This window comes from Amblyraja radiata, chromosome 2 (genome assembly GCF_010909765.2).
Source record: "Amblyraja radiata isolate CabotCenter1 chromosome 2, sAmbRad1.1.pri, whole genome shotgun sequence".
NCBI classification, from domain to species: domain Eukaryota; kingdom Metazoa; phylum Chordata; class Chondrichthyes; order Rajiformes; family Rajidae; genus Amblyraja; species Amblyraja radiata.
Window position 1 is genome coordinate 112,969,616 of NC_045957.1, and position 26,843 is coordinate 112,996,458.

General features: G+C 45.9%; 1 protein-coding gene and 2 long non-coding RNA genes across 3 annotated transcripts in view; 1 reads left to right on the forward strand and 2 right to left on the reverse strand.

Annotated features, from left to right (window-relative positions):
• Nucleotides 1-518: 518 nt before the first annotated feature.
• Nucleotides 519-4,010, reverse strand: LOC116967135. Its single transcript, XR_004410157.1, has 2 exons — nt 3,756-4,010; nt 519-899 (listed from the first exon to the last, which is right to left on the reverse strand). It is a non-coding gene; the product is annotated as an uncharacterized LOC116967135 (long non-coding RNA).
• A 196-nt stretch (nt 4,011-4,206) lies between these two features.
• The window catches only part of LOC116967146, a 106,659-nt gene continuing 84,022 nt past the window's right edge, over nt 4,207-26,843 (forward strand). The window contains exons 1-2 of the long non-coding RNA XR_004410162.1: nt 4,207-4,347; nt 23,142-23,213. This is a non-coding gene — a long non-coding RNA (uncharacterized LOC116967146). The remainder of the gene's footprint in view (nt 4,348-23,141; nt 23,214-26,843) is intronic.
• sox4 (SRY-box transcription factor 4) lies at nt 5,104-8,755 on the reverse strand. The gene has a single exon (XM_033013632.1). It carries the CDS (start codon nt 8,282-8,284, stop codon nt 7,145-7,147), a length of 1,140 nt encoding a protein of 379 aa, XP_032869523.1. The 5' UTR covers nt 8,285-8,755; the 3' UTR covers nt 5,104-7,144.

Below are 26,843 nucleotides of genomic sequence, written 5' to 3' on the forward strand. Positions count from 1 at the left end.
TCCATACACCCACCACCCTTTGTGTAAAAACGTTACCCCTCAGGTTCCCATTCAATCTTTGCACCCTTACGTCCTCTGGTCCTCTATTCCCCTACTCCAGGCGAGAGACTGTGCGTTTATCCGATCTATTCCTCTCATGATTTCACATCATGATTATTCCTCTCATGATTTTAGTCATAACTCATGATTTATGATTTTACATATATATATTTAGATTTCCACCTACCAAGCTTCTCATCAACCATTTATCACCACAGCCACCCTGGCCTCACACTGCCACACATATTCTATCCATCATTGGCCCTCTTTCTGTGCAACATTACATTTCTCAACATTGACAAAAATGCCTGGGATCTGTAAACGTGATCTCTGTGGGGTTTTTTTTTTTTTAAATCATTGCGATCTGACCCGCTGAGAAATTCCAACATTTTGCTTTTTTTGTTATCCCAATTTTAACAAATGGCCACATTTTCACTCGGAAATTAACGCTGACGCGATCTAGATCGAGTTAAATCAAATTTTTTCAAACGTGGCATTTAGAGCATGAATATCAGGGGTTTCAAATTCCAGGCAAGGTTTTCTTGGCTGGGCAACAGAGGAGAAGTTTTGGGGGAGAGGCTCTGTGACGGAAAGTAACAAAGGGCAAGGTTTACGGGGCAGAGTAAGGCCCAATTTACAGTGTGAAGTTGTGACACTGAAAGGGCATTTTCAGTACCACGACAGGAAGGGGAGGGGTGCGTGTTGGAACCATTTTAGAGTGGGATAACGAATGCAATTCATCATAATGCCAGCTTCCTTATAGACAGCGGCAGCCATGGTTTTCATAAACTGGGGAGTTGCATCTGCCGCGCCCCTGGCTTCCCGCACTGTTCAGCATAAAGGCCCCAGACACGGCGTTGCTAGAAAGATAAGGCACAGATATTAGCCCCTAATTGGGGGGGGAAATGCACCAATAAAATCTGGATGCTAATATAGCATGTGTGCCTGCAAACGCTTATTAATTAAGAAATTAAGAAATTCACCGAGCGCTCACTCTTTCAGCAAGTGCCGTTTTCCAAAATTACCAACCGCTCCCAGAGATGTGTTGTGTCTTTATCGTGTTTGCGCTTCAACAACAAACAATTCTGCCTCAGAACCCCCGCGCGGAATGTAAACAAGAAAGCCTTTCCATTCTAACACCTCACTACTATCGCCAAACACACCTCGGCCGTGAAGAACCAACACAAAGTTGTTTTACTGCAAGTGAGAGGGGAAGATGCTATGTTTCCTCCAGCCATAACCGAGAAAGTTTACAAAAAACAAGCGAAGAACGAGTCCACACAGCTGACCAGTGCGAAAACTATACAAAGGAAACGTTTCCCCTTTTTTTTTTAAAGAGTCATTTCCTGAATTGACCTTGAGGTGGGAATGATCTGCTGCTTTTAATAACAGGGCGAAAGGCTCCAAGAAAGGCTACCTGCTGTGAAACGGCACAAACGGAGGGAAGGGGGCGAATTGTAAAAGGGGCATTGTGCATTAATGTTGTACGTGCATTGGGAAAATCCCTCACCCATCTTATGTTTTCTTGCACTGCACGCCTTACTGTGGATGTACCGCGCTTGTTAAACTTAAGATGCCAATCCATGTAAGAAATCATTGCGTCTTTTTGGGTTATTAGATTTCCAGGCAATGTCCTGCTACTTGCGATATTGGGTATTTTCATCCACGGACCTCAAACCCAAAATGTAGGATTTTACCGCGTGGGCGCAGAGGAAGCTATATCTCGCATCAAAATTCCCACTTTTATTCATCGCTAGGCATGTATTCAAATCTGCCGCTTCTGGCTACCTTGGTTTATCAATCGTTTTATCTCCTGTAGAACCTCAAATCTTCCAAAAGACTCCAATTTGTTTTCGCTTGAGCAAAATCTAACTTTAAAACAATATAACCCTATAAACAAGGCGGTACCCAGACACTGCAACTGCTCCTAGCCAAACGTATCTAAGAAACCCTCTTCTTTCACCTCCAGCCAAACCTAAATCTAAACCAGAGTGGAAACACAATCTATCACTGGACGCAGATAAGATTTCACCCGAAGTTGAGCCTTATGCTAAATGTCCATGGCGTGTCCAATGCAAGAATTATCCGTAGCCCTAAACAAGGCCTACTTCGAAATGTAAGGGGTGGTGGGTCCACTGTAAACCTAAACAAGGTGCAACTAAAAGCTTAGCCAACTATCCTTCAACAAAACTGCAGCTTCTCCCAACATAAATCCTAAAGTAGTTATTTTTTAATTAGATCTCTGTTTATCTAACTTTTACAACCCAAATCTACCCATGTATTGTCTATCACTCGCCCCATACTACAGTTTCTGCTGACCCGAAACCTAAATCTAACGTAGATTGCAACTCCGTACCCAAAACAATACCTGGCTCTAAGGTTTAAAGAATAGCTAAACCCAATCCTAAACAGAAAACAGCGGCTTATAATGACGCTAAAGTGGGATACATACACCTTTGACCATGTCAAAGTGAAGGTACAAATTCTGTTAATTTTCGCGTTACAATTAAGGTCTTCTTTTACAGTCCTCTCCCACACAATAAGAAAGAAAATAAATTGGATCCTGTCAATTCCACAAGATGATTTTTTCCTTTAATTTCCCGCATTTTAAAAAAAACGCCAAGGGAAATTTCGCAGTTTAAATGCCGCCTTCGCTAAAGTCTCGTATTAATGTCGCTGGGCCTGGATGTTTTAGTGAAATGTACACGATGTGACATTAAAGTGGATATGATGGGGGCTTTACATCAAACAAGTCTCCAAATGAATTGTGCAAACGGCGACTTTACCCTCTGATGTGAGGAATATTATTTTCAAAGAGAGAATGGGTTTTTTCATTTCACCTAGTTTGGCAATTAGGTTTTTATTTTCCAAATTTGCCCGAAATCTTACGCCAACCCACTGAATAAAACAGGGCTGCGGGATTTTTGTTACCTCCAGACGTATTCAGACAAGGTTGCCATGTTTTGCTTCTCCTACCCCTGAAGAGATGGCTGCCGTTTCTGCCTCCCCTCTGCTAAATGGGAATAGTTAACTGCGAAACCGTGACTAGTGCACCCACAAGTTTACATTATCAGCGACCCTCTCTTTTGCTAAAAGATAAAGCCTGGCGTGAACAAGTCCACTGATTTACAGGCCTTTTTTTTCCTAATACAACAATTGAAAATCATACAATCCGTATAATGCTGGGCTTTTTTTGTTATCCTCAATCCATTTGAAATACAACCAATGCAAATCAGTCCCGCACTAAAAAAAAAGTCGCCATTTTCTTTATATTAAAGCTCTCAGTGACTACTCTCTCTTGGTAATTTCGGCTTCAATTAATATAATTTCAGTGGAAGTGTGTTTTCCAAGTGGTCATACGGCTCCCTTTGAAACCATATGGATGGTCTAACAGGCACGATGGGGCCCTCTTTACAAAATCACGACTTATTTCACGAGTGTCTGGCCCAGTTCGATCCAGTCAGTGCCTTGATACTATAGGCTTGACCTGCCCACTGCATTTATTTAAATCCAACATTTTTTTTGTCAAATGGTGACTGGTTCAAATCCCGAACTTTTCTGGGTTCTAACTCGGTTACAGGGCGATAAAACTTTTGTTGCCATACTTCTGAAATGGTTTACAAGTCTCCCTGGCCTAAGTACGGCTTGAACACAGAGAGGAGATGAACATGGATACTGCTCGCCCTCACAATTCCCAACCAGCCTGGCCCGTTTACCTCCACGGGACCCTCCCCTTGGAATACATTCGCCAAAGTGCTGCTTGTAGTTTCGCTCCAGGTCTTAACGTTGGAGCGCAGGATATTCCCTTGCACCCGGTTATAAAGAGGTGCGCCGGCTCTTTGTAATGGATCGTGTGAAGAGGGGGTGGAGGTGGGGGAGGGGAAAGGGTTCACCAGACCGAATTTATTTCAAATACAACCCTAATCGCTTTATGATATTGCCGGGAACTTAGTAACTGCGTTATTCATTTTTGGTTTTGTTTTTAGCCAACGTCGATTTGGAAAAAAAAATCAATTTAGAAGCAAAAATGTTAATGGCTAGGGAAGTAAGCTGCTGTCAAAATGCTGAAACAGTGCGCAATAACATGCTGCAGGCCACCAAAACCCAGCGGCTCCCGTAGCTAGAAGCTTATTGTGAAGCTTTATGAATAGCCCTGTATCCAGTTTCACGGCATAGACACACGCGTTGTTCGGAGTGTGTTACGTCTTTCTGGCCCAGACTACACAATCTCCCCTCCCCTCCCCCCTACTCGTCCGACTGGCCTAATCGTGTACTTCCTGGCGAAATTAAGCGGCATTTCAGACCGAAGTGAGTATTGAAATGTAGAGGGTTTCCAAAAGGAAAACAAAACTCCGGGTAGGGGGAATTTTATTTTGACGGTAGATGTCCCCAAACGAACTCTGGCCTATTAAAGCCTTCGGACTGGTTCAGGTCTATTACGGGGGAGAGAAAGGGCTGCGGGGGGGGGGGGGGGGGGGGGGGGGGGGGTGTGTGTATCAGGCCACCATATAGCGTGTTATAGGAGGGAAACGACGCTGGCACAAAGCTTGTTCCTGAGCCCATTCTCAGTATCTATCCTGGAATACGTCTCCTGATTACAATTCCTGACTTGTACTTATCCCATTTCAAACGACCCTTCTCTATACCACAATAGTTAAAGACAACCACTCAGACAACATGGAGAGATGCGTGGCTTGTTTATTTTTGAAATCGACAAGAAATAACGTGAAAATTAACATTTTGTATGACTTATTTTGACCCTCACTCACCCGCCCCCCTCCCCCCATACACATATAAACATAGACAGTGCTTCCGCTTTCGGTTCTTTGAACCTTGTTTTTTGCTAGCTAAGTCCTTAGTGTTTGGAATGATTTTTAAAAAGAATCTTTTTAGTCACGCTTGCTGCGTGTATGCGTTTAGTGTACGTAAAATGGTGTTTAGCAGATTGGCGCTTTATCTATCCCCCTCCCCTCCCCCTCCTACCCCCCCCCCCCCCCCCCCCCCCAAACCCCCCCACACACCCCCTCCCACCCCGATTCTCTGCATTAAAACAGGGACAAGTGGTTAGGGTTCAGTTCCAGCTGATTTTTATTAGTCTCTCCCTGCCTCTCTCTCTCTCTCTTTCTCTGTCGCTTTCTCTCAAAGAACTATTTACAAGTTTATCGACAATCTTGACAGGCAGTGACGACACGATTAGCTGGCATGAATGTTTTTTTCCAAAATAAAAAAGTTTTGTTGAGGCATGATCTGACAGACTATACACAGCATATTGCACAGGATGAGTAAAAAAAAGAAAGTTAAAATAACAGAAATTTAAAAAAAATAACAATCGGACAGCAACCAACATTTCTTTTCGCGGTTGCTGCCTTAATGCCTGTCGCGGTAGTTTTGGACACATACAAGTAACCCAGTCTCGTGTTGATATAATACAGATTTAAATATACAAAGGCGTTCGCGCTTACCTCCCAACCCCCGCTCTTCTTCAATAACCGCCCCCCCCCCCCCTCCTCCCCACATCAACTACACCTGATTTTGGAATTATATAAGCTAGCTTCATGCCAAAAACAATAATATTTTGCCAACAAGTTATAAGAATTAATACTAATTATCATTACAGAATGAGAAACACATTATTTGTATAGCGAACTCAAATCAACATTTGATATCCAGTGATTCAGCGCCATTTAAGGAGCGCCACATAATTGGGAGAAAGGTGCAGCATCCCATGTCGTTTACCTTGATGCTCAACCTTAGAAGGAATGGGAACACAATCCTGGTTGATACTCCCATTACATTTCGCTAACATTTGTTTACTTGTCCCCAGCCAAACTGCAGCAGTTCAAAGGAAGCTTTAGGGTCACCTGTTTCAATGGTAAAAGTGTCCAAATGGTTTCCCATATTTTTTTAAATACTATAAAGGAGATATATCAGCTAAAATAGACAGGAAGGGCTGTTGTGAGCTATGACATTTGCTCAGAGACAGCAGGCGAAGCCAACATGCAGCCTCGCGGTACAAAAACCTGCAGATTGAAGTGTGTAAACAAGTGGAATATAAAAAAAGAGGCAACATTGTGACATTGGCCTCTTTGTTCGTGATCAGGAAACCCAAACAGCGATAAACACCGATTAACACCCCCTTTATATTTTTTACAAAAATACACTGAGAAAATAATCAAACGTCTCATCTTTCTCTGTTTTTTAAAAAGTGTCAAAGTCTACATTTAAATATAAAATTAAAAGTTTAACTCTAGCCCTTCGGTGAAGGAGATAAAACGGTGCGGGTAATTAAGAGGCCCACGAAACAAAAGTCAAAATATTTGGCCGGTATAAATACATCCATATAAAAAAATGGTTTTTGATTACATTTACAAGGGGAAAAAAACCCAAAACAAAAACAATACGAGGATGAGACATCGGTGACAAGAAATTCATGTTTTTTGTAGTATTTGTGGAATTTATGGAACTTTTGAGGAAATTTGGTCCAGTAAATGCAGTCCCGCGGAGATTTGAGTTTGCGTTAATGATAAAAGAGGAATTGAAAGGCTGGTGACTTTGTAGGAATCATACAGAGCGCCATCTATCTGGTCGACTTGTCCGAACACTTTTTTTTTTTGCCGGTTTCAATCTGTACAGAATCTGGGAAGATACAGTACAACATGCTATGAACCCAGCGAAACACAGTAATCCAATACCATCACTCTTCGAAGAAACGCTGTCTTCGCGTGTAAGATCTCACATGTCTGTACCAACATAATCTGTTTTGGCGATTTCTTTCCACGGTTTAAAACGACCTGTCCCTAATGCCAAGGCCGCGTTCTCTCTTTACGTGCAAAACAATTTCTGGTTTTCCTTTTCAACCCAGACTCTAGGCTGGCAGTTTTTTCCCCCCATTGGAATCTCAGTCCTCCTAAAACACGTCTCTCGGTCCCTCCTGAAGAAACGCGTCGATTTTTTTTTGTTTGCTGTTTGGAAAGACTCGCGATCGGGCATTTATCGATCGCGCATTTTTACAGCATTCGGATCACAATGACTTCAATTCACGATCCCCCTTTTCGTTTCGCTCCAAGATAAAACAGCAAGTCAGTTTTCTTTCACTCGTCGCGTTTTAATACGTGAACACCAGGTTTGAAATACTTGACTCCAGCCATTCCCCTGAAATCATCTCGCTCACCTCTGGCGTGCAGTAGTCTGGGAACTCGAAATGAGACGCGGACTCCGGCTCGAAATTAAACTCCAAATCTCTGTCCAGAGACGAACTCAAATTGCCCAGTGTCATGTTCTCGAAAGTCGGACTGGAGCTAAGGTCCATTAGGTCGTCCTCAAACTCTTCGTCGGAAGACGAGGCCAGAGACGAGGAGGAACAGGAGTGGGTTGTGGAAGGGGACGGGGAGATCGATCTCAAACTACCCGGGTGTTTGCGCTGGTCTCCGGGCGAGTCGGGCACCCTCGCTCCCGTCCCGCTGGCCAGGTCTTCATAGAAACTGACCGGGTCGATGGGCTCGGCTGAACAGCTGAGAGTCGGGCTGGCTGGCACGGCGGCTGAAGACGTGCTGCCCAGAGCCCCGAACGACCGCCTCTCTTTTAGTTTCTTATCTACAATGTGCTTGGAAGCGGCGCTGGTCCGCGCTTTGTAAATTGACTGTTGGTTGCTAGTGTTTGTGTTAGAAGTAGTGGTGCCTGACTGCGGGTGCTGGTGGACAGTCGGCGCCTTGGTGAGCGTGGCCAGGATGATCTTGTGCGTTTTGCTGGACTTGCCAGCGCTACCGTTGCCGCCACTGCTCTTTTTCGCCGACGGTTTAGTGTTGACCTTTTCGCTTTTCTCCCCCGGCTTGCTGCCCGCACATTTCGCCTTTTTCCGCGGCCTGTATTTGTAATCGGGGTAGTCCGCCATGTGCTTCAGGCGCAACCTCTCGGCTTCACGGATGAAAGGGATCTTATCGCTGTCTTTGAGCAACTTCCAGCGCTTGCCCAGGCGCTTGGAGATCTCCGCGTTGTGCATGTCCGGCGACTGCTCCATGATCTTCCTCCTCTCGATCTGCGACCACACCATAAACGCGTTCATGGGTCTCTTGATGTGCCCACTGGCGGTCTTGCACCAGCTAGGCTCGTCCGTTTTCTCCCCGTCCGACGCGAGCGAGTCCGTCGCCGGCGAGCAGGCAATGCCCAGATCTGAAGCGCCGGAGTCGGTAGACTCTCTAACGAGCGCCGCTTCCGTGTTCTCTGCGTGGTTCGTCTGTTGCACCATGCTCTCGCTCTTTCCCCTAAAATATATTGTGACTCTATGGGCGCTGAGGGGTGAGAGAAACAAAAAAGGCTTTCTTGTTTTATATATCAGACGGTAGCAGTTTGGTCAGCTTGCACTTTTTCTTTCCCTGTTATTTGCAGAATGCTTTGCAAGCTGCCCCTCGCCTTCGCAGGAGAGAACCTGGTTTCTTGTTTTTTTTTTAATGTGTATATACTTTGGCACAACCTTCCCCCTCTGACCATGCGGGAAGACTGAGTTATATATTGAAAAAAAACTTGGGTCTGCGGCTTAAACCAGACGCGAACTCGCGTCGGTTCTTATCCAGTCCCAGGCTCGGTGACGTCGAGTTAAAGGTGTCCTGGCCGCAGCCAATGGGCGGCCGCCGCTCGCCCAGACCGCGTCTGTTTCCAGGGGCCCGCACCGCCCCCGCTGCTCCCATTGGCCCGTCCCCGCCCGGCGCCTGCAATAAGAAGCACCCAGGCTGACCTCATTCCAGTTGACACTGGCAACTTAAAGGGGGCAAGGCTGCTCATGCATTCCCCTCCCTCCTCCAGTCTCCCCCCTCCCTCCCCCCCTTCTTCTCCCTCCCCCCTTCCCCCTCCCCCCTTCTCCTCCCTCCCCTCCCTCCCCTCCCTCCCTCCCCGCACCCCACCTCTCTCTCTTTCCCTCCCCCTACCTATCTCTCTCTCTCCCTTCCCCTCTACCTCTCCCTCCCCTTCTACCTATCTCTCTCTCTCCCTTCCCCTCTACCTCTCTCTCTCTCACCTACCTCTCTCTCTCTCTCCCTCCCCCCGTCCTCCTCCTTCGCCCCCCTCTCTACCCCCTCTCTCTCTCCCTCTACCCCTCTCTCTCCCTCCCCCCTCCCTCTACCTCTCTCCCTCACTCACCCCTCTACCTCTCTCTCTCTCTCCCCCTCTACCTCTCTCTCTCTCTCCCTTCCTCCCCTACTACTTCTTCCCCTCTCCTCCACCACTCCTCTCTCTCCCCCCTCCTCCCTATCTCTTCCCTCTCCTCTCGTTTCCTCCTCTCCCTATTTTGCACCCTCTCCCATCCTTCCTCTCCCCCCGATCCATCTCTCTTCCTCCCGTTCCGCCATCCTTTTCTCCTTCCTCCTCCACCCCCTCCCATTCCTCTACCTCCGCCCCGTCCCTCCCTCCCCACCCTTCCTTTTCCCTTCCCCTATCCCGTCTCTCTTCCGCCCTCCCCCTCCCATCCTTTCCACTTCCCTCACCTCTCTCTCTCTACCCTCCCCTCCCCCACCCCTTCCCTAGACGCCCCCGCCTTTCTCCACCCTCCGGCATTAAATTAACGCTGCATGTTGTGCCTTCTCTTCTTCCCCCAAACTGGCATTAGCCCGTCCCACCGACTCGAGACACCAAGCAGCACAACGCTCGGTCTTGGGCGAAACTGGACTAACTCTGTGTGTGTGTGTGAGAGAGAGAGAGTGTGCGTGTCTGTATGTGCCTGTCTGCTTCTCTCTCTCTCCCTCTTCCTCCTCTCTCATCTTCACTCCCTCCCCCTTCCACTCTCTCCCTCCCCTTCCACTCTCCCCCTCCCCCTCCACTCTCCCTCGCTACCCCCCCTCCTCTCTCCCTCCCCCCCTCTCTCCCACCCCCTCCTCTCTCCCCTCTCTCTCTCCCCCCTCTCTTTCTCCATCTTTCTCTCTCTCTCTCTCTCTCTCTCTCACGCGTACACACTGACAGCTCGTCCACTTATGTTAAGTTTCGCGAAATTGACACGATATCGTGCGTCCAAAATTGATAGGCTGCAGTTACACTTAAAGCGAAAATCAGCCCCTGAAACACTCCGAATGACTTCGCCCACACCTGCAAATATTATCTACTCCTTGATATCAAAAGAGATTACACAGGAACCCGTTCCTTTGCTCTTTAATAACATTAAGCAGTTCAGTACAACCGACATACATAAAACGCACGCCGAACAACACATCGGATTCAGCACTTGTGTTTCCCTCCCCCTCTGTTTCCAAGAGAATCGTATGAACACTAACAGTAGCACAAAACGGCACATTAGGTGGGTTGAGTAGAGTAAAAAATAGAGGCGCGTCAAACGCATTGGTTGGCGACCACCTTTTACCGTCTTGACAGATATAGGATAAAACGCAAATGCTCCATATGCACATAGAGGTTTGTTCAGGCTAAACTGAGAGAGAGGAATACTAATGCAACGTTGGTAGAACTAGGCATGTTTTTAAAGCAACGTTTGCAGGCAATACATTCTAAAATATATCATCTTCGCACAATGTAGCTTTAAAATTTAGTCCAATGAGTAGATTCGAACTGATATCCGATAAAGGATTCAAAAGGGAACTGCAGATGCAGTCCACATTTAATCGGACTCTGATCCAAGCAAATGCGCGCTGCGCGTTTTAAATGGCAAAGAGGTTATTGACATAGATACAGTGTGCTAGGCTGCACGAGGTTTCAACTACGTGTAGTTAATCGCATACAAAAAAAACATTAAAACGAGAAACTGATATTTGTGCCCAATCGTGTTAACTTCGCGTGTTGCGAGACGGTAGGTGGCGGTACTGCGCCTATATACTCATCAGCCGGTTGCTGTAATTTGGAGCCCGACTTTGAACCCTGGGTGGCTGAAAGAAAATAGAGAGCACACGATTTCTCTCCCCACACACACAAACACAAAATTAGTTGGATATTTTTTTCCAACTTCATACTGTTAACAGGTCACTCCTTTCACTGTGATAAGAGTCAAATAAACTGGGCCTTTGGTTCTGAAGCAGGGTCTCCACCCAAACGTCACCTCATCCCCTTTTCCAGAAATGGTGCCTGGCCTGCTGAATTACACCAGCTTTTTGTGTCTATCCTTTGATTCTACTCATCTATGCCGACCAAGATGCCCCATCTAAGCTAGTCCCATTAGGCCGTGTTTGGCCCATATCCCCCAAAATATCTCCTGTCTACGAACCTGGCCTGAGTGCCATGTTAGGGTGTAATGTATTGTTGCACTTGGAGCTCCTGAGACCCCTCCTTATTGGGTTTACATCATAGAGATATACAGCAGGGAAAAAGGCCCTTCGGCCCAACGTGCCCACACTGGCCAGCGACACTAGTCCCACCTGCCTGCATGTGCTCTTATCCTTCCATACCTGTCCTACTCATCTACCTGTCTAACTGTTTCTTAAATAGTATATGATCTTCCAAAATGATGAGACAGGGCATGTGCATGGAGCATAGAAACATAGAAAATAGGTGCAGGAGGAGGCCATACGGCCCTTCGAGCCAGCACCGCCATTCATCGTGACCATGGCTGATCGTCCCCAGTCAATAACCCGTGCCTGCCTTCTCCCCATGTCCCTTGATTCCACCAGCCCCTAGAGCTCTATCTAACTCTCTCTTAAATCCATCCAGTGACTTGGCCTCCACTGCCCTCTGTGGCAGGGAATTCCACAAATTCAAAACTCTCTGGATGAAAACATTTTTTCTCACCTCAGACTTAAATGGCTTCCCCTTTATTCTAAGACTGTGGCCCTTGGTTCTGGACTCGCCCAACATTGGGAACATTTTTCCTGCATATAGCTTGTCCAGTCTTTTTTATAATTTTATATGTTTCTATAAGAGACCCCCTCATCCTTCTAAACTCCAGTGAATACAATACTAGACTTTTCAATCTTTCCTCATATTACAGTCCCGCCATCCCAGGGATCAAACTCGTGAACCTACGCTTGATGGGTATCTAATGCCAAGGTTAGATATAAAAGGAAAATATTCAAGCTCAGTAGTATGTCCAAACATTGTCACTCAGACAAAGTAATGGTTCCTGCTAATACCTGCCTTAAATGTAAAAATGTAGCTTCTCAGTGCCAAATTTGATTATAATTCAATGGAGAGCAATCATTGTTGGTATTGTAAACTATGCAATGATCGATACCACCAAACCTGATACCACTGCGTATCAGTTTCAGTTTCAGTTCAGTTTAGTTTATTGTTACATGTAACAGTGAAAAGCCTTTAGACAATAGGTGCAGGAGTAGTCCATTTGGTCCTTCGAGCCAGCACCGCCATTAAATGTGATCATGGCTGATCATCCACAACCAGTACCCCGTTCCTGCCTTCTCCCCATATCCCTTGACTCCGCTATCTTTAAGAGGTCTATCTAACTCTCCAATGAAAGCATCCAGAGAACCGGCCTCCACCACCATCTGAGGCAGAGAATTCCACAGGCTCACACCTTTCTGTGTGAAAAAAGTATTTCCTCATCTCTGTTCTAAATGGCTTACCCCTTATTCTTAAATGGTGGCCCCTGGTTCTGGACTCCCCCAACATCGGAAACATGTTTCCTGCCTCTAGCGTGTCCAAACCCTTAATAATCTTGTATGTTTCAATTAGATACCCTCTCATCCTTCTAAGTTCCAGAGTATACAAGCCCAGCCACTCCATTCTATTAATATATGACAGTCCTGCCATCCTGGGAATTAACCTTGTGAACCTACGCTGCACTCCCTCAGTAGCAAGAATATCCTTCCTCAAATTTGGAGACCAAAACGGCACACAATACTCCAGGTGCGGTCTCACTAGGGCCCTGAACAACTGCAGAAGAACCTCTTTGTTCCTATACTCAATGAAGGCCAACATGCCAGTCGCTTTCTTCACTGCCTGCTGTGCCTGCATGCTTACTTTCAGTGACTGATGAACAAGGACTTCCCAGATCCCATTGTACTTCCCCTTTTCCCAACTTGTCACCATTTACTTAATAATCTGCCATCTTGTTTTTGCCATGGTGGATAACCTCACATTTATCCACATAAAACTGTATCTGCCTTGCATCTGCCCATTCCCCCAACCTGTCCAAGTCACCGTGCATCCTCCTCACAGTTCACACCCACCCAGCTTTGTGTCATCTGCAAAATTGCTAATGTTACTTTTAATCCCTTCATCTAAATTATTAATATATATTGTAAATAGCTGTGGTCCCAGCACCGAGCCTTGCAGTACCCCACTTGTCACTGCCTGCCATTCTGAAAGGGACCCGTTAATCCCTACTCTTTGTTTCCTGTCTGCCAACCAATTTTCTATCCATGTCAACACTCTACCCCCAATACTGTGTGCTCTAATTTTGCCCACTAATCTCCTATGTGGGACCTTATCAAATGCTTTCTGAAAGTCCAGGTACACTACATCCACTGGCTCTACCTTGTCCATTTTTCTAGTTACATCCTCAAAAAATTCCAGAAGACTAGTTGCTTGCTAACCAGTCAGCAGAAAGACAATACATGATTATAATCGAGCCATTTACAGTTTATAGATATGATATGGGAATAACGTTTAGTGCAAGGTAAAGCCAGCAAAGTCTGATCATGGATAGTCCAAGGGTAGAGAGTGGTTCAGCACTGCTCTCTCTGGTTGTGGTAGGATGATTCAGTTGCCTGGTAACATCTGGGCAGATGTTGTCAGTCGAGCTAGGCCACTTTGGGTGGGATCTCTCTGCAGCAGGAATCCATGCGGTTGGTCTTCGGGTGCTGGGAGTCAAAGTTAGGGGAGATCTGAGAGGAGTTTAAGAAGATCTTTTCCTCCAGAGATGCTGCCTGACCCGCTGAGTTTCTCCAGCTATCTTCGGTTTAACCAGCATCTGCAGTTCCTTCCAACACATCGCTGTAATGTAACAGGTGCAGTAGTCTGGTATCCAGCCTGACATGGTGCAAGTATGTGTGAGGAGGGGGAGGTCATGGAGAGGTGAACTGGTGGAGAGACTCGCAATAGATGTGTGGTATGATCTGTCACATAGCTAGTATTTGTTAGGACGCGTTAAACCGAAACACAAGATTGTGAGCGCTCAGCAGGCCTGAACACAACTATGGAGCGGGAAACGTTAGGACCAATGTGTTTTTATCCAGTCAGAGACGTGCAGGTCAAAAATAGCAGAACTCCACGATTCTCGTTGAGTTATATCTGACTGTAGGAAATGTGATTCATAGCTATTTTGTGCCACTCATTTTTTGAGGATGTAACTAGGAAAATGGACAAGGGAAAGCCAGTGGATGTAGTGTACCTGGACTTTCAGAAAGCATTTGATAAGGTCCCACATAGGAGATTAGTTGGCAGAATTAGGGCACATGGTATTGGGGTTAGAGTGCCGACAATGATAGAAAATTGATTGGCAGACAGGAAACAAAGAGTAGGGATTAACGGGTCCCTTTCAGAATGGCAGGCAGTGACCAGTGGGGTACCACAAGGCTTGGTGCTGAGACCGCAGCTATTTACAATATACATCAATGATTTGGATGAAGGGATTCAAAGTAACATTAGCAAATTTGCAGTGGGTGGCAGTGGGAACTGTGAGGAGGATGCTATGAGAATGCAGAGAGACTTGGACAGGTTGGGGGAGTGGTCAGATGCATGGCAGATGAACTTTAATGCGGATAAATGTGAGGTTATCCACTTTGGTATCAAAAACAGGAAGGCAGATTACTATCTAAATGGCGTCAAGTTGGGAAAAGGGGAAGTACAACGGGATCTGGGGGTCCATGTTCATCAGTCTATGAAAGTAAGCATGCAGGTACAGCAGGTAGTGAAGTAAGCGAATGGCATGTTGGCCTTTATAACAAGAGGAGTCCAGTACAGGAACAAAGAGGTCCTTCTGCAGTTGTAAAGGTCCCTAGTCAGACCACACCTGGAGTATCATGTGCAGTTTTGGTCCCCTAATTTGAGGAAGGACATTCTTGCTATTGAGGGAGTGCAGCGTAGGTTTACAAGGTTAATTCCCGGGATGGCGGGACTGTCATATGCTGAGAGAATGGAGCGGCTGGGCTTGTACACTCTGGAGTTTAGAAGGATGAGATGGGATCTTATTAAAACATACAAGATTGTTACCGGTGGTGGCCGGTTCTCTGGATACAGTACTTTCAAGAGAGAGCTAGATAGGGCTCATAAAGATAGCGGAGTCAAGGGATATGGGGAGAAGGCAGGAATGGGGTACTGATTGGGGATGATCAGCCATGATCACATTGAATGGCGGTGCTGGCTCGAAGGGCCAAATGGCCTACTCCTGCACCTATTGTCTATTGTCTATTAGGAGGATGTTTCCACTAGTGGGAGAATCTAGGACCAGAGGTCATAGCCTCAGAATAAAAGGATGCACCATTTGGAAGGCGATGAGGAGGAATTTCTTTAGTCAGGGGGTGGTCCAGAAGAAGAATCCATTTGATGCTTCATCTGGAGCATGAGATAGTGACAGCTGGTAGAGCTGCTGCCTCACAAAACCAGAGACCTGGATTCAGCCCAGACTTTCAGTGCTGTCTGTGTGGAGTTTGCATGTTCTCCCTGTGACTGCATGGGTTTCCTCTTGATGCTCCAGTTTCCTCCCACATCCCAAAGACATGTGGCTTGTGTATTGTGTGCAGTTTTGGTCCCCTAATTTGAGGAAGGACATTCTTGCTATTGAGGGAGTGCAGCGTAGGTTTACAAGGTTAATTCCTGGGATAGCGGGACTGTCATATGCTGAGAGAATGGAGCAGCTGGGCTTGTACACTCTGGAGTTTAGAAGGATGAGAGGGGATCTCATTGAAACATATAAGATTGTTATGGGCTTGGACACGCTTGAGGCAGAAAACATGTTCCCGATGTTGGGGGAGTCCAGAACCAGGGGCCACAGTTTAAGAATAAGGAGTAAGCCATTTAGAACGGAGACGAGGAAACACTTTTTCTCACAAAGAATGGTGAGTCTGTGGAATTCTCTGCCTCAGAGGGCGGTGGAGGCAGGTTCTCTGGATGCTTTCTGGAGAGAGCTAGATAGGGCTCTTAAAAATAGCGGAGTCAGGGGATATGGGGAGAAGGCAGGAACGGAGTACTGATTGGGGATGATCAGCCATGATCACATTGAATGGCGATGCTGGCTCGAAGGGCTGAATGGCCTACTCCAGCACCTATTGTCTATTGGCTTTGTGGCTACATTGGCCTCTGGAAAAGCCCTGTCCCACGGTGCGAGTTAATTCCAAGAGCTCTCCCGAGTTTTAAATAAAATCGAACTCGTGGTAAGCACGGAGAATGAACGTAGCGGGTATGTCGGAGCTCGGGGATGTCTCTGAGCGGCTCCTAACGCTAACGACAGGTACTCGGGAAGACTCGCTAACGGCAGGTAAGCACGGGAAGACTCGTGAAGATTTTTCAACATCTTGAAAAATGTCCACGAGAGCCCCAAGTACCGACGAGTGGCCATTACCGTAAATCTCCAAGTTCGAATCAGGGCAAACTCGGGAGAGCTCTTGGAATGAACTCGTACCATGGGACAGGGCTTTAAATAGCCCCCAAATGTGTAGGGATGAGCTTTCATGACCCTTCTACAGCTGACTTGACTGGCATTCTTGGCACCATCTTAAAATTTACACTCCATTTGACCAATGTGGATGTAGTGATGAGCATCTGAGTTGAGTTTAGCTTATTGTCACGTGTACCGGGGTACAGTGAAAAGCTTTTGTTGCGTACTAACCAGTTTGCGGAAAGACAATACATGATTACAATCGAGCCATTCTCAGTGTGCAAATACGTGATATGGGGCTATCGTTTAGTGCAAGGTAAAGTCAGTAAAGTCCGATCAAAGGTAGTCAGAGGGTCCCCGATGAGGTAGCTTGTACTTGAGTACAGCTCTCCGGTTGCGGTGGGATGGTGCGTTCATCCTATTACCGCCATCCTATTCCTTTTCTCCGGAGATGCTGTCTGACCCACTGAGTTACTCCAGCTTTTTGTGTGTCTATCTTTGGTTTAAACCAACATCTGCAGTTCTTTCCTACACATTCGGCCACCCCCTTCCCCCAGTTCCAGTAATCTATCCCACTTTCTGCTGACCAAATTCAAGCAAAGTGTTCCCTTTGTAAAGTCCAGGGCAACAGCACAGCTCTGGACCACACACACTTGTAACTGGACTCCCAGTGGATTAACCGACAGCCATACTTAGGGGATTTCTCCCAACCTGCACATGTGTCTACTAATTGCAATTCACACGATTTTAAATGCATCGAGGAGCTGGTTTATTGCGGGGTGGGTGAAGGGTGGAGGGTGAAGGGTGAAGGGTGAAACGTGAAACAGATTCAATCGTTTCTGTAAAGCCATGGCAGAGAACAGGGCTGCGGTTTTGAACTGCAGAAACACACCAGAATTTGCCTTTCTCAATTCTCGACTCCCAAAAGGCAGGACCTTGACCTGATGAATACTATGAAGGGGGTAACCACGGTTTGCAAACGAAGGACCGGATTATTGGAAGCATATATTCAGTACAACTCTCCCTCCGGAGCAAGTAGATTGGATGGGGGAAGCAGATTAGCCTCCCACCAATAATGCAATGAGTTGGCAAGGATTACCTCCCCCTTTACCACATCTAACCCAGGGAACAGGAAGAAATTGATTCGCCCTAACATTTCCAAAAGCCTTCCTTTCCCAAAGCCTTAGCTAAAGGATCCTAAATGCAGAGAATAATAAACCTCAACCTCAACCTAAATTAACCTGCTCCTGAGGCAACGCGGGATCGTTAAAAAAAAATACCGCACAGACTCGCATTACATGTGTAAATGTAAATTCTAAAGGAACGGAAATCCTCCGGTAGGTCAAAAAAATAATTCCTCTAAAGCTCCGTCTAACCAAAATACAACAGCAGCTTTTCACCATGACTAAATGTCAAGCATATTAAAACAAATGTCAAACGACCAGAAATGCCAAGCGTTGCAGCGTGGGCTGTAGCTGTGGTTTCGGGTAGGGGGGTGGGGGGAGGTAAGCAGAGTTCCGGACAGTCAGCAGTTCAATGCAAAAGTTTGTTTGGTGAGTTAGATCGCTGCATTTGTTATTCTGCTGGTAAGATTGTTGTTGATTTTTGTTTTGGCCACCTGACAAAGTGCAGGGACGTTGCAGGGTTTGCAAGTAAAGGTACCCTATCAGATTACACTTTACAAATTGCAGCGTGCTACTAGGGGCGGGCTCGAGTTTAAATCTTAAGAAGCACTAGACTAATAATTTCATGAAATTGCTTGTGTTAAATTTGTGCACTGAGGGTTTAAGGTTCAGCCAGAACAGGAGGATTTTGTGTGTGTGTGTAGGAAGGAACTGCAGATGCTGTTTTACACTCAAAATAACCAGCGGGACAGGCAGCTTCTCTGGAGAGAAGCAACGGGTGGCGTTTCGGTTCGAGACCCTTCTTCAGACTGAGAGTCAGGGGGGAAGAGGGAGTGTGGAGATATGTTGAAGGGTAAGGTGGGAAACGACAGATCGAAGCAGACGATGATCAAGGAAATTGGATGTTTTCCAAGTAGAATGAAGTGTAGGAAGGAACTGCAGATGCTGGTTTACACTGAAGATGGACACATGATGCTGGAGTAACTCAGCGGGACAGGCAGCATCTCTGGAGAGAAGGAATGGGTGGCGTTTCGGGTCGAGACCCTTCTTCAGACTCTTTTGATTAGTTTTCTTTTGATTTGTGCAACTTCAACTGCTGAACCAGTTTATGGTGCCTTCTTCGAATTAGAGGCGGACAAAAGTGCGGCGGAGGGCAGCGCACACAATGACAGCCCTTTCTCGCTGCTCCATTCATTCAGTCATTCATTCATTCAGTCATTCATTCAGCTGCTGCTGCTACTGCTGCTGCTATGTGCGGGCGAGAGAGGCAAGGCGCCGCCAGAGGTGGGGGTTGGACGGCAGCTGCCACGGCAGACCTGTCCAACAAAAGGGGGGAGGAAGGTGGAGGAGGGAGAGGAGAGGAGGGGGGGTGGAGGCAGGGGGGAGGATGAGAGGTGTAGGGGAGGAGAGGGAGGGGCTGAGAAGGAGAGGAGAGGAGGAGGGAATGAGAAAGGGAAGGGGTGGAGGGGGGTCTACTCTGCCATTCGGCCCATCGAGTCTACTCCACCATTCAATCATCGCTGACCTATCTCTCCCTCCTAACCCCATTCTCCTGCCTTCTCCCCATAACAATAGACAATAAGTGCAGGAGTAGGCCATTCGGCCCTTCGAGCCAGCACCACCATTCAATGTGATCATGGCTGATCATCCCCAATCAGTACTCCGTTCCTGCCTTCTCCCCATATCCCCTGACTCCACTATTTTTAAGAGCCCTATCTAACTCTCTCTTGAAAGCATCCAGAGAACCTGCCTCCACTGCCCACTGAGGCAGATAATTCCACAGACTCACCACTCTCTGTGAGAAAAAGTGTTTCCTCGTCTCCGTTCTAAATGGCTTACTCCTTATCCTTAAGCTGGCCCCTGGTTCTGGACTCCCCCAACATCGGGAACATGTTTCCTGCCTCTTGCGTGTCCAAGTCCTTAACAATCTTATATGTTTCAATGAGATGCCCTCTCACCCTTCTAAACTCCAGAGTGTACAAGCCCAGCTGCTTCATTCTCTCAGCATACGACAGTCCCGCCATCCCGGGAATTAACCTTGTAAACCAACGCTGCACTCCCTCAATAGCAAGAATGTCTTTCCTCAAATTAGGGGACCAAAACTGCATACAATACTCCAGGTGTGGTCTCACCAGGGGTCTGTACAACTGCAGAAGGACCTCTTTGCTCCTATATTCGATCCCTCTTGCTATAAAGGCCAACATGCCATTCGTTTTCTTCACTGCCTGCTGTACCTGCATGCTTACTTTCATAGACTGATGTACAAGGACCCCCAGATCCCGTTGTACTTCCCCTTTTCCCAACTTGATGCCATTTAGATAGTAATCTGCCTTCCTGTTTTTGCTACCAAAGTGGATAACCTCACATTTATCCGCATAAACCTTCATCTGCCATGCATCTGCCCACTCCCCCAACCTGTCCAAGCCACCCTGCATTCTCATAGCATCCTCCTCACAGTTCACACTGCCACCCAACTTTGTGTCATCTGCAAATTTGCTAATGTTACTTTGAATCCCTTCATCCAAATCATTGATGTATATTGTAAATAGCTGCGGTCCCAGCACCGAGCCTTGCGGTACCCCACTAATCACTGCCTGCCATTCTGAAAGGGACCCGTTAATCCCTACTCTTTGTTTCCTGTCTGCCAACCATTTCTCTATCCATGTCAGCACTCTACCCCCAATACCATGTGCCCTAATTTTGCCCACTAATCTCCTATGTGGGACCTTATCAAATGCTTTCTGAAAGTCCAGGTACACTACATCCACTGGCTCTCCCTTGTCCATTTTCCTAGTCAAAAAATTCCAGAAGATTAGTCAAGCATGATTTCCCCTTCGTAAATCCATGCTGACAGACCGATCCTGTTACTGCTATCCAAATGTTCGGCTATCTCATCTTTTATAATTGACTCCAGCATCTTCCCCATCACCGATGTCAGGCTAACTGGTCTATAATTCCCTGTTTTCTCTCTCCTGCCTTTCATAAAATGAGGGATAACATTAGCTACTGATCCTGAGTCTATAGAACATTGGAAAATGATCACCAATGCATCCACGATTTCTAGAGCCACTTCCTTAAGTACCCTGGGATGCAGACCATCAGGCCCTGGCGATTTATCAGCCTTCAGCCCCATCAGTCTATCCTGCCTAATGTGGATTTCCTTCAGTTCCTCTGTCCCCCTTCAGTCTCCCTTCATCCTTCTAAACTCCAGCGAGTACAGGCCCAGTGCTGACGACTGCTTATCATTTGTTCACCCAATCATTCCTGGGATCATTCCTGGGATCCTCTGGCCACTACTATATCGGGAAGATTGTTTGTGTCCTCCTGACACCCATACTAATCAAGAATCTACCTATCTCTGCCTTAAAAATATCCATAGGTTTGGCCTCCACAGCTTTCAGTGGTAATTAGTTCCACAGATTCACCACCTTATGAGTAAAGAATGTCCTCCTCATCTCCTTTCTTAAGGTACGTCCTTTTATTCTGAGGCTATGGCCTCTGGTCCTAGACTCACCCACTAGTGGAAACGTCCTCTCCACATCCACTCTATCCAGGCCTTTCACTATTCGGTAAGCTTGAATGAGGTGTCCCTTCATCCTTCTAAACTCCAGCGAGTGCAGGCCCAGTGCTGTCGACTGCTTATCATTTGTTCACCCAATCATTCCTGGGATCATTCTCATAAACTGCCTCAGGACCCTCTCCAATGCCAGCACATCCTTCCTCAGATAAGGGAGTCAAAACTGCTCACAAGACTCCAAATGCAGTCTGACCATTGCCTTATAAAGCCTCAGTATTGAAGTCCTGTCCCACTGGACAATTTTTTCGGCGACTGCCGGCGTTATATCAGTGTCGCCAAAAGATTTTGAACATTTCAAAATCCAGCGGCGACAAAAAAATGTTGCGACGCTTGAAAAAACAACGTGCGTCGTACGTCATCACGCCGCCTCACGTCACAAATTTTTCGGTGACCTGGTACATCAGTCAATGATGCTGGCAGTCGCCGAAAAAATCGCCAAGTGGGACAGGCCCTTTACATTCCTGTTTTTATATTCTAGTCCACTTGAAATAAATCCTAGCATTGCATTTGTCTTACAAATGCAACATGCACCATCACTACTAAATAGCCAAATTTATATCCAAAATATAAAATTGATTGTAGGAATAATTATAATGCTGTTCAAAATCAGTACTTTGATCAGTACTGAGACTAACTGCTTCTGATTTATCTGTACGGTTTTGCTTTGAACTGGGTATCGTGAAATCTCTTAACATGCAAATTCAATATAAATAAATCTAATCAAAGTTAGTTTGTTTCTGATTCAGTCATTGTGATTGTGTCCATATTTGCTTTACTCATAAGGATTGTCCTCATTATAGTGTCATAGAGCCACAGAGTCATACAGCGTGGATCGGGCACTTTGGCCTAACTTGCCCACACCAGCCAACATGATCCAGCTACACTGGTCCCACCTGCCTGCACTTGGCCCAATTACTTCTAAACCTGTCCTATGTATGCACCTACCTGTTTCTTAAACCTTGCGATAGTTCCTGACCCCAACTACCTCCTTTGGCAGCTCATTCCATGTACCCACCACATTTTGATGGTGGGTATATGGAATTGAAAAAGTTACCCCTCAGATTCTCATTGAATCTTTCCCCCTTCACCTTAAACCGATGTCCACTGGTCCTCGATTCCCCTACTCTGGACAAGAGACTCTGTGCATCTACCTGATCAGATATTCAGCATGGAAACAGGCCATAGGGCTCAGCGAGTCCGCACCGAACACTATGCTACACACAATAGGGACAATTTACAATTTACAGAAGCCAATTAACCTACAAACTTGTATGTCTTTGGAGTTGGGAGGAGTTGGGAGGAAACCAGAGCATCCGGAGAAAGCCCACGCAGTCACAAAGCTTTTGTTGCATTCTAACCAGTCAGCAGAAAGATACAAACGTGATTACAATCGAACCATTTACACTGTATAGATATATGACAAGGGAATAACGTTGAGTGTAAGGTAAAACCAGCAAAGTCCGATCAAGGCTAGTCCAAGGGTCACCAATGAGATAGATAGTAGCTCAGGACTACTCTCTCGTCATGACCATATTAGTAAAGGCAAACTTGCCATGTTAGTTTCAGATTTTGTTTTGTTCACATCTTTACTGTAGATCAATCTGTGCTTCCCCATGCGCGGCTTTCTCCCCTTCACCTTCTACCCGGTCATGCAATAACTATACCTCCACTTCTCCAACCATCCCACAACACATCAGGAATACCTTTTCCCTGATTCTCAGTCTGAGGCAGCGTCTTGACCCGAAAAGTCACCTATTCCTTCTCTCCAGAGATGCTGCTTGTCCCGCTGAGGTATAGTATTGTTAGGAATGCAATAGCATTTTCCTGAATTATCAATAGGTTACATTAAACTTCAGGCGAAAGATTACACCCATTTGGGTGATTAATTGGTTTGCCACCTGTATTTGTGTTTTTATTCCAGGTTTCCGGACTTAACAGTTTACTATTTACTGGAAAACATTCACTCGGCCGTTCCATTCGGCAACAAGGCAAGGTGAACAGTACTATTTTTAATCAATTTATCAATATGTGATTTTGTTACATCAATATCAATTAACACTAGATGTCAAGAACCTATGTGGTGATCCAGTTTTTCCATGGGTCACTAATTCAGGTGTTTCAAAATAAGTTAAGAGAGACACAAAAACGCTCTGGAACTCCCTGCCACAGAGGGTAGTCGAGGCCAGTTCATTGGCTATATTTAAGAGGGAGTTAGATGTGGCCCTTGTGGCTAAGGGGATCAGAGGGTATGGAGAGAAGGCAGGTACGGGATACTGAGTTGGATGATCAGCCATGATCATATTGAATGGCGGTGCAGGCTCGAAGGGCCGAATGGCCTACTCCTGCACCTAATTTCTATGTTTCTATGTTTCTATGTTTCAAAAAGCTGGAGTAACTCAGCAGGACAAGCAGCATCCCTGGAGAGAAGGAATGGGTGACGTTTCGTGTTGAGACCCTTCTTCAAAATAAGGTTGACAGCCCCGTTCTAAAAGTGCACAGAATTCAGCCATTTTTCGCCATGGCAGTCGGTTAATGTTGGAGTAAAAACACTTGAAAGTGAGCATAATTTACAATGAGCTAATATGTTAATTCTTTTTCGTCTGGGAGATGAGGAAGGGTGTTTATGTTTAAGTTTCTGCTTTGCAGAGGGTGAAGGCGGTCCTAATATTACTGAATGGGAACAAAACGTCTTATTGTGTTGGGAAAGTCAGGCTGGAATCATATTGAAAAGAAGCCCTTGTCATGAAAAGTACTCCATCTGCAATCAGATGAATAGGCTGCATGCGTGTGTGTCTCAGCCTCAGGACTAATAGACTGCCAATCTGATTTTAACTTGTAATTTGTGTTTTCTTCTGTTGCCAGCACTGGCAGATGTGAGAGGATGTCCGTTAATGTTCAACTTCATTATTCCTTTCGAAAGGAGGTCTGAGCTGATCATAATTACAGAAGGAGTTTGATCCTGAACTCTTTGTGTGCATATTGCAGCTTGGCTTGCTATCCTCGTACAGCAGTGGCTCTCTTTCTTTCCCTTTGCAAAAAAACAAACTCGTTCAAAATGCGATTGCTAATCCTCATCCACTGCATCTGCGGCAAACTAACATCGCCACAAAGTGTGATTATATATTAACGTCAAATACATTTCTGCGGTGACATTTCGCCCTCCATCCACTGGGCAACAAAGTTTGAAATCAGCAGTGTAAAATGAATCAGGTGGTGTAACGGTCGAGTTGCTGCCTTACAGCGCCAGAGACCTGGGTTCAATCCTGACTACGGGTGCTTGTCTGTACGGAATTTGTACATTCTCCCTGTGACCTGCGTGGGTTTTCTCCGAGATCTTCGAGTTCCTCCCACACTCCAAAGACGTACAGGTTTGGCCTGGTATAAAAATAGTAAAATTGTCCCTAGTGTGTAGGATGGTGTTAATATGCAGGGATTGCTGGTCAGTACGGACTCGGTGGATCGAAGGGCCTATTTTCGCACTGTATCTCTAAACTAAAAACTAAACTAAATTTAGGTCTGAGGTATCTGGATAATTGTCTCCCAACTTAGTTCGAATGAAAACCAGATTTCTGCCACTACTTGTCACATATTTTTGGACAATTCTACATTAGTTTAGTTTAGAGATACAGCGTGGCAACAGGCCCTTCGGCCCACTGAGTCCGCATCGACCAATGATCCCCACACATTAACAACATTCTACACACATTACAATTTTGCCAGGGAAATTAACCTACAAACTTGTACGTCTTTGGAGTGTGGGAGGAAACCGGAGCTCCCGGGGAAAACTCACGGAGAGAACGTATGAAGCAACAGACAGGCAACCGTAGTCAGGATCAAAACCAGGTCTCTAGTGCTGTAGGGCAGAAACCCTACCGCTGTTCCTTCCTACACAGGCCCCCCAAACCCCCCAACTCTCAGACAATGAGAAAAGGTCATTTTGGTTCAGCACAAAGTTACTAAGATTCATGCAAATCGGCAAGCAGTGTCAAACTATGTATAAAGATAATCTCTTAAATTGTATAATTATCCAGACTTTTAATGTCTGCCCACCTTTTGGCTTGTCTACAGTACACTAATCCTATATGCCCACATTAAGTCCATATTCTTCTGTGCCTTGCCTTTTCAAGTGTCTGTCTGAATGCCTCTTGAACTTCATTTTATATCGAATTCTAACACCTCCTCTGGCAAGTATTCCAGATATCAACCACTCTGTGTAAAATGTGGGGGGAACCTCATTGAAACTTACCGAATAGTGAAAAGCGTGGATAGAGTGGATGTGGAGAGGATGTTTCCACTAGTGGGAGCGTCTAGGATGAGAGGCCAGCCTCTGAAATAAAGGACGTTCCTTTTGGAAGGAGATGAGGAGGTTTTTCTTTTGTCAGAAGGTGGGGAATCTGTGGAATTCTTTGTCACAGAAGGCTGTGGAGGTCGTCAGTGGATATTTTTAAGGCAGAGATAGATAGATAGATAGATAGATAGATAGATAGATAGATAGATAGATAGATAGATAGATTGATTAGTACGGGTGTTAGGAGGTATGGGGAGAAAGCAGGAGATTGGGGTTAGGAGGGAGAGATAGATCAGCCATGATTGAATGGTGGAGTAGCCTTGATGGCCCGAATGGCCTAATTCTGCTCCTATCACATGACCTAAAACCTAACCTCTCAGATTCCCCTTAAAACTCTCATCTTAAGCCAATGTGCACTTTTTTTTACTACTCAAGGAAAGAAGATTTTGATCATCTACTTCATCTGTACCTGTTATAATTTTATGAACCTCTGGACTTTAGTAAGTCTGACAAGATTGGGCAGCACAGTGGCGCAGTGGTAGAGTTGCAGCCTTACAGTTGCTATTTTACAGAGACCCGGGTTCTATACTGACTACAGGTGCTGTATGTACAGAGTTTGTACGTTCTCCCTGTGACTGCGTGGTTTTTCTCAGGGTGCACTGGTTTCCTCCCACACTCCAAAGACATACAGGTTAGCAGTTTAATTGGTTGCTGTGAACTGTAAATTGCTCCTAGTTTATAGGATAGTGCTAGTGTACAGGGGTGACCGTTGGTTGGTGTGGACATGTTGGGGCTGTTAGGTGAAGCTGCAGAAGTAGGTACAACTACAACATCTAAAGGATACAGTTTAGAATGATATGGGGCAAACACTATGAAATGGGACTAGCTAATACCTTGGTCAGTGTGGATGAGGTGGGATGAAGGGTCTATTTCTGTGCTTTATCAATCTCAGACCCTGTGACTTTATTAGGTCATCATTCAGTCTCCATTGTCCCATAAAAAACCCAACCCAGCCTATCCAATCTCGCCGCAGAACTGAATCCTCCAATCCATGCAATATTCCGATGAAGGGTCACGACCCAATAAATCACCTATTCCTTTTCTCCAGAGCTGCCGCCTGACCCGCTGAGTGGCTCCAGCTTTTTGTGTCCATCTTAATAATAATAATAATAATAATATATTTTATTGTCATTGCACATAAGAGCAACGAGATTTGGTATGCAGCTTCCATCCGATGTCATAACATAAATAACTAATATAATTTAGATTTAGATACCCCGAGAACATGCTTTAAAGGACTTCCTTTTGGAAGGAGATGAGGAGGTTATTCTTTAG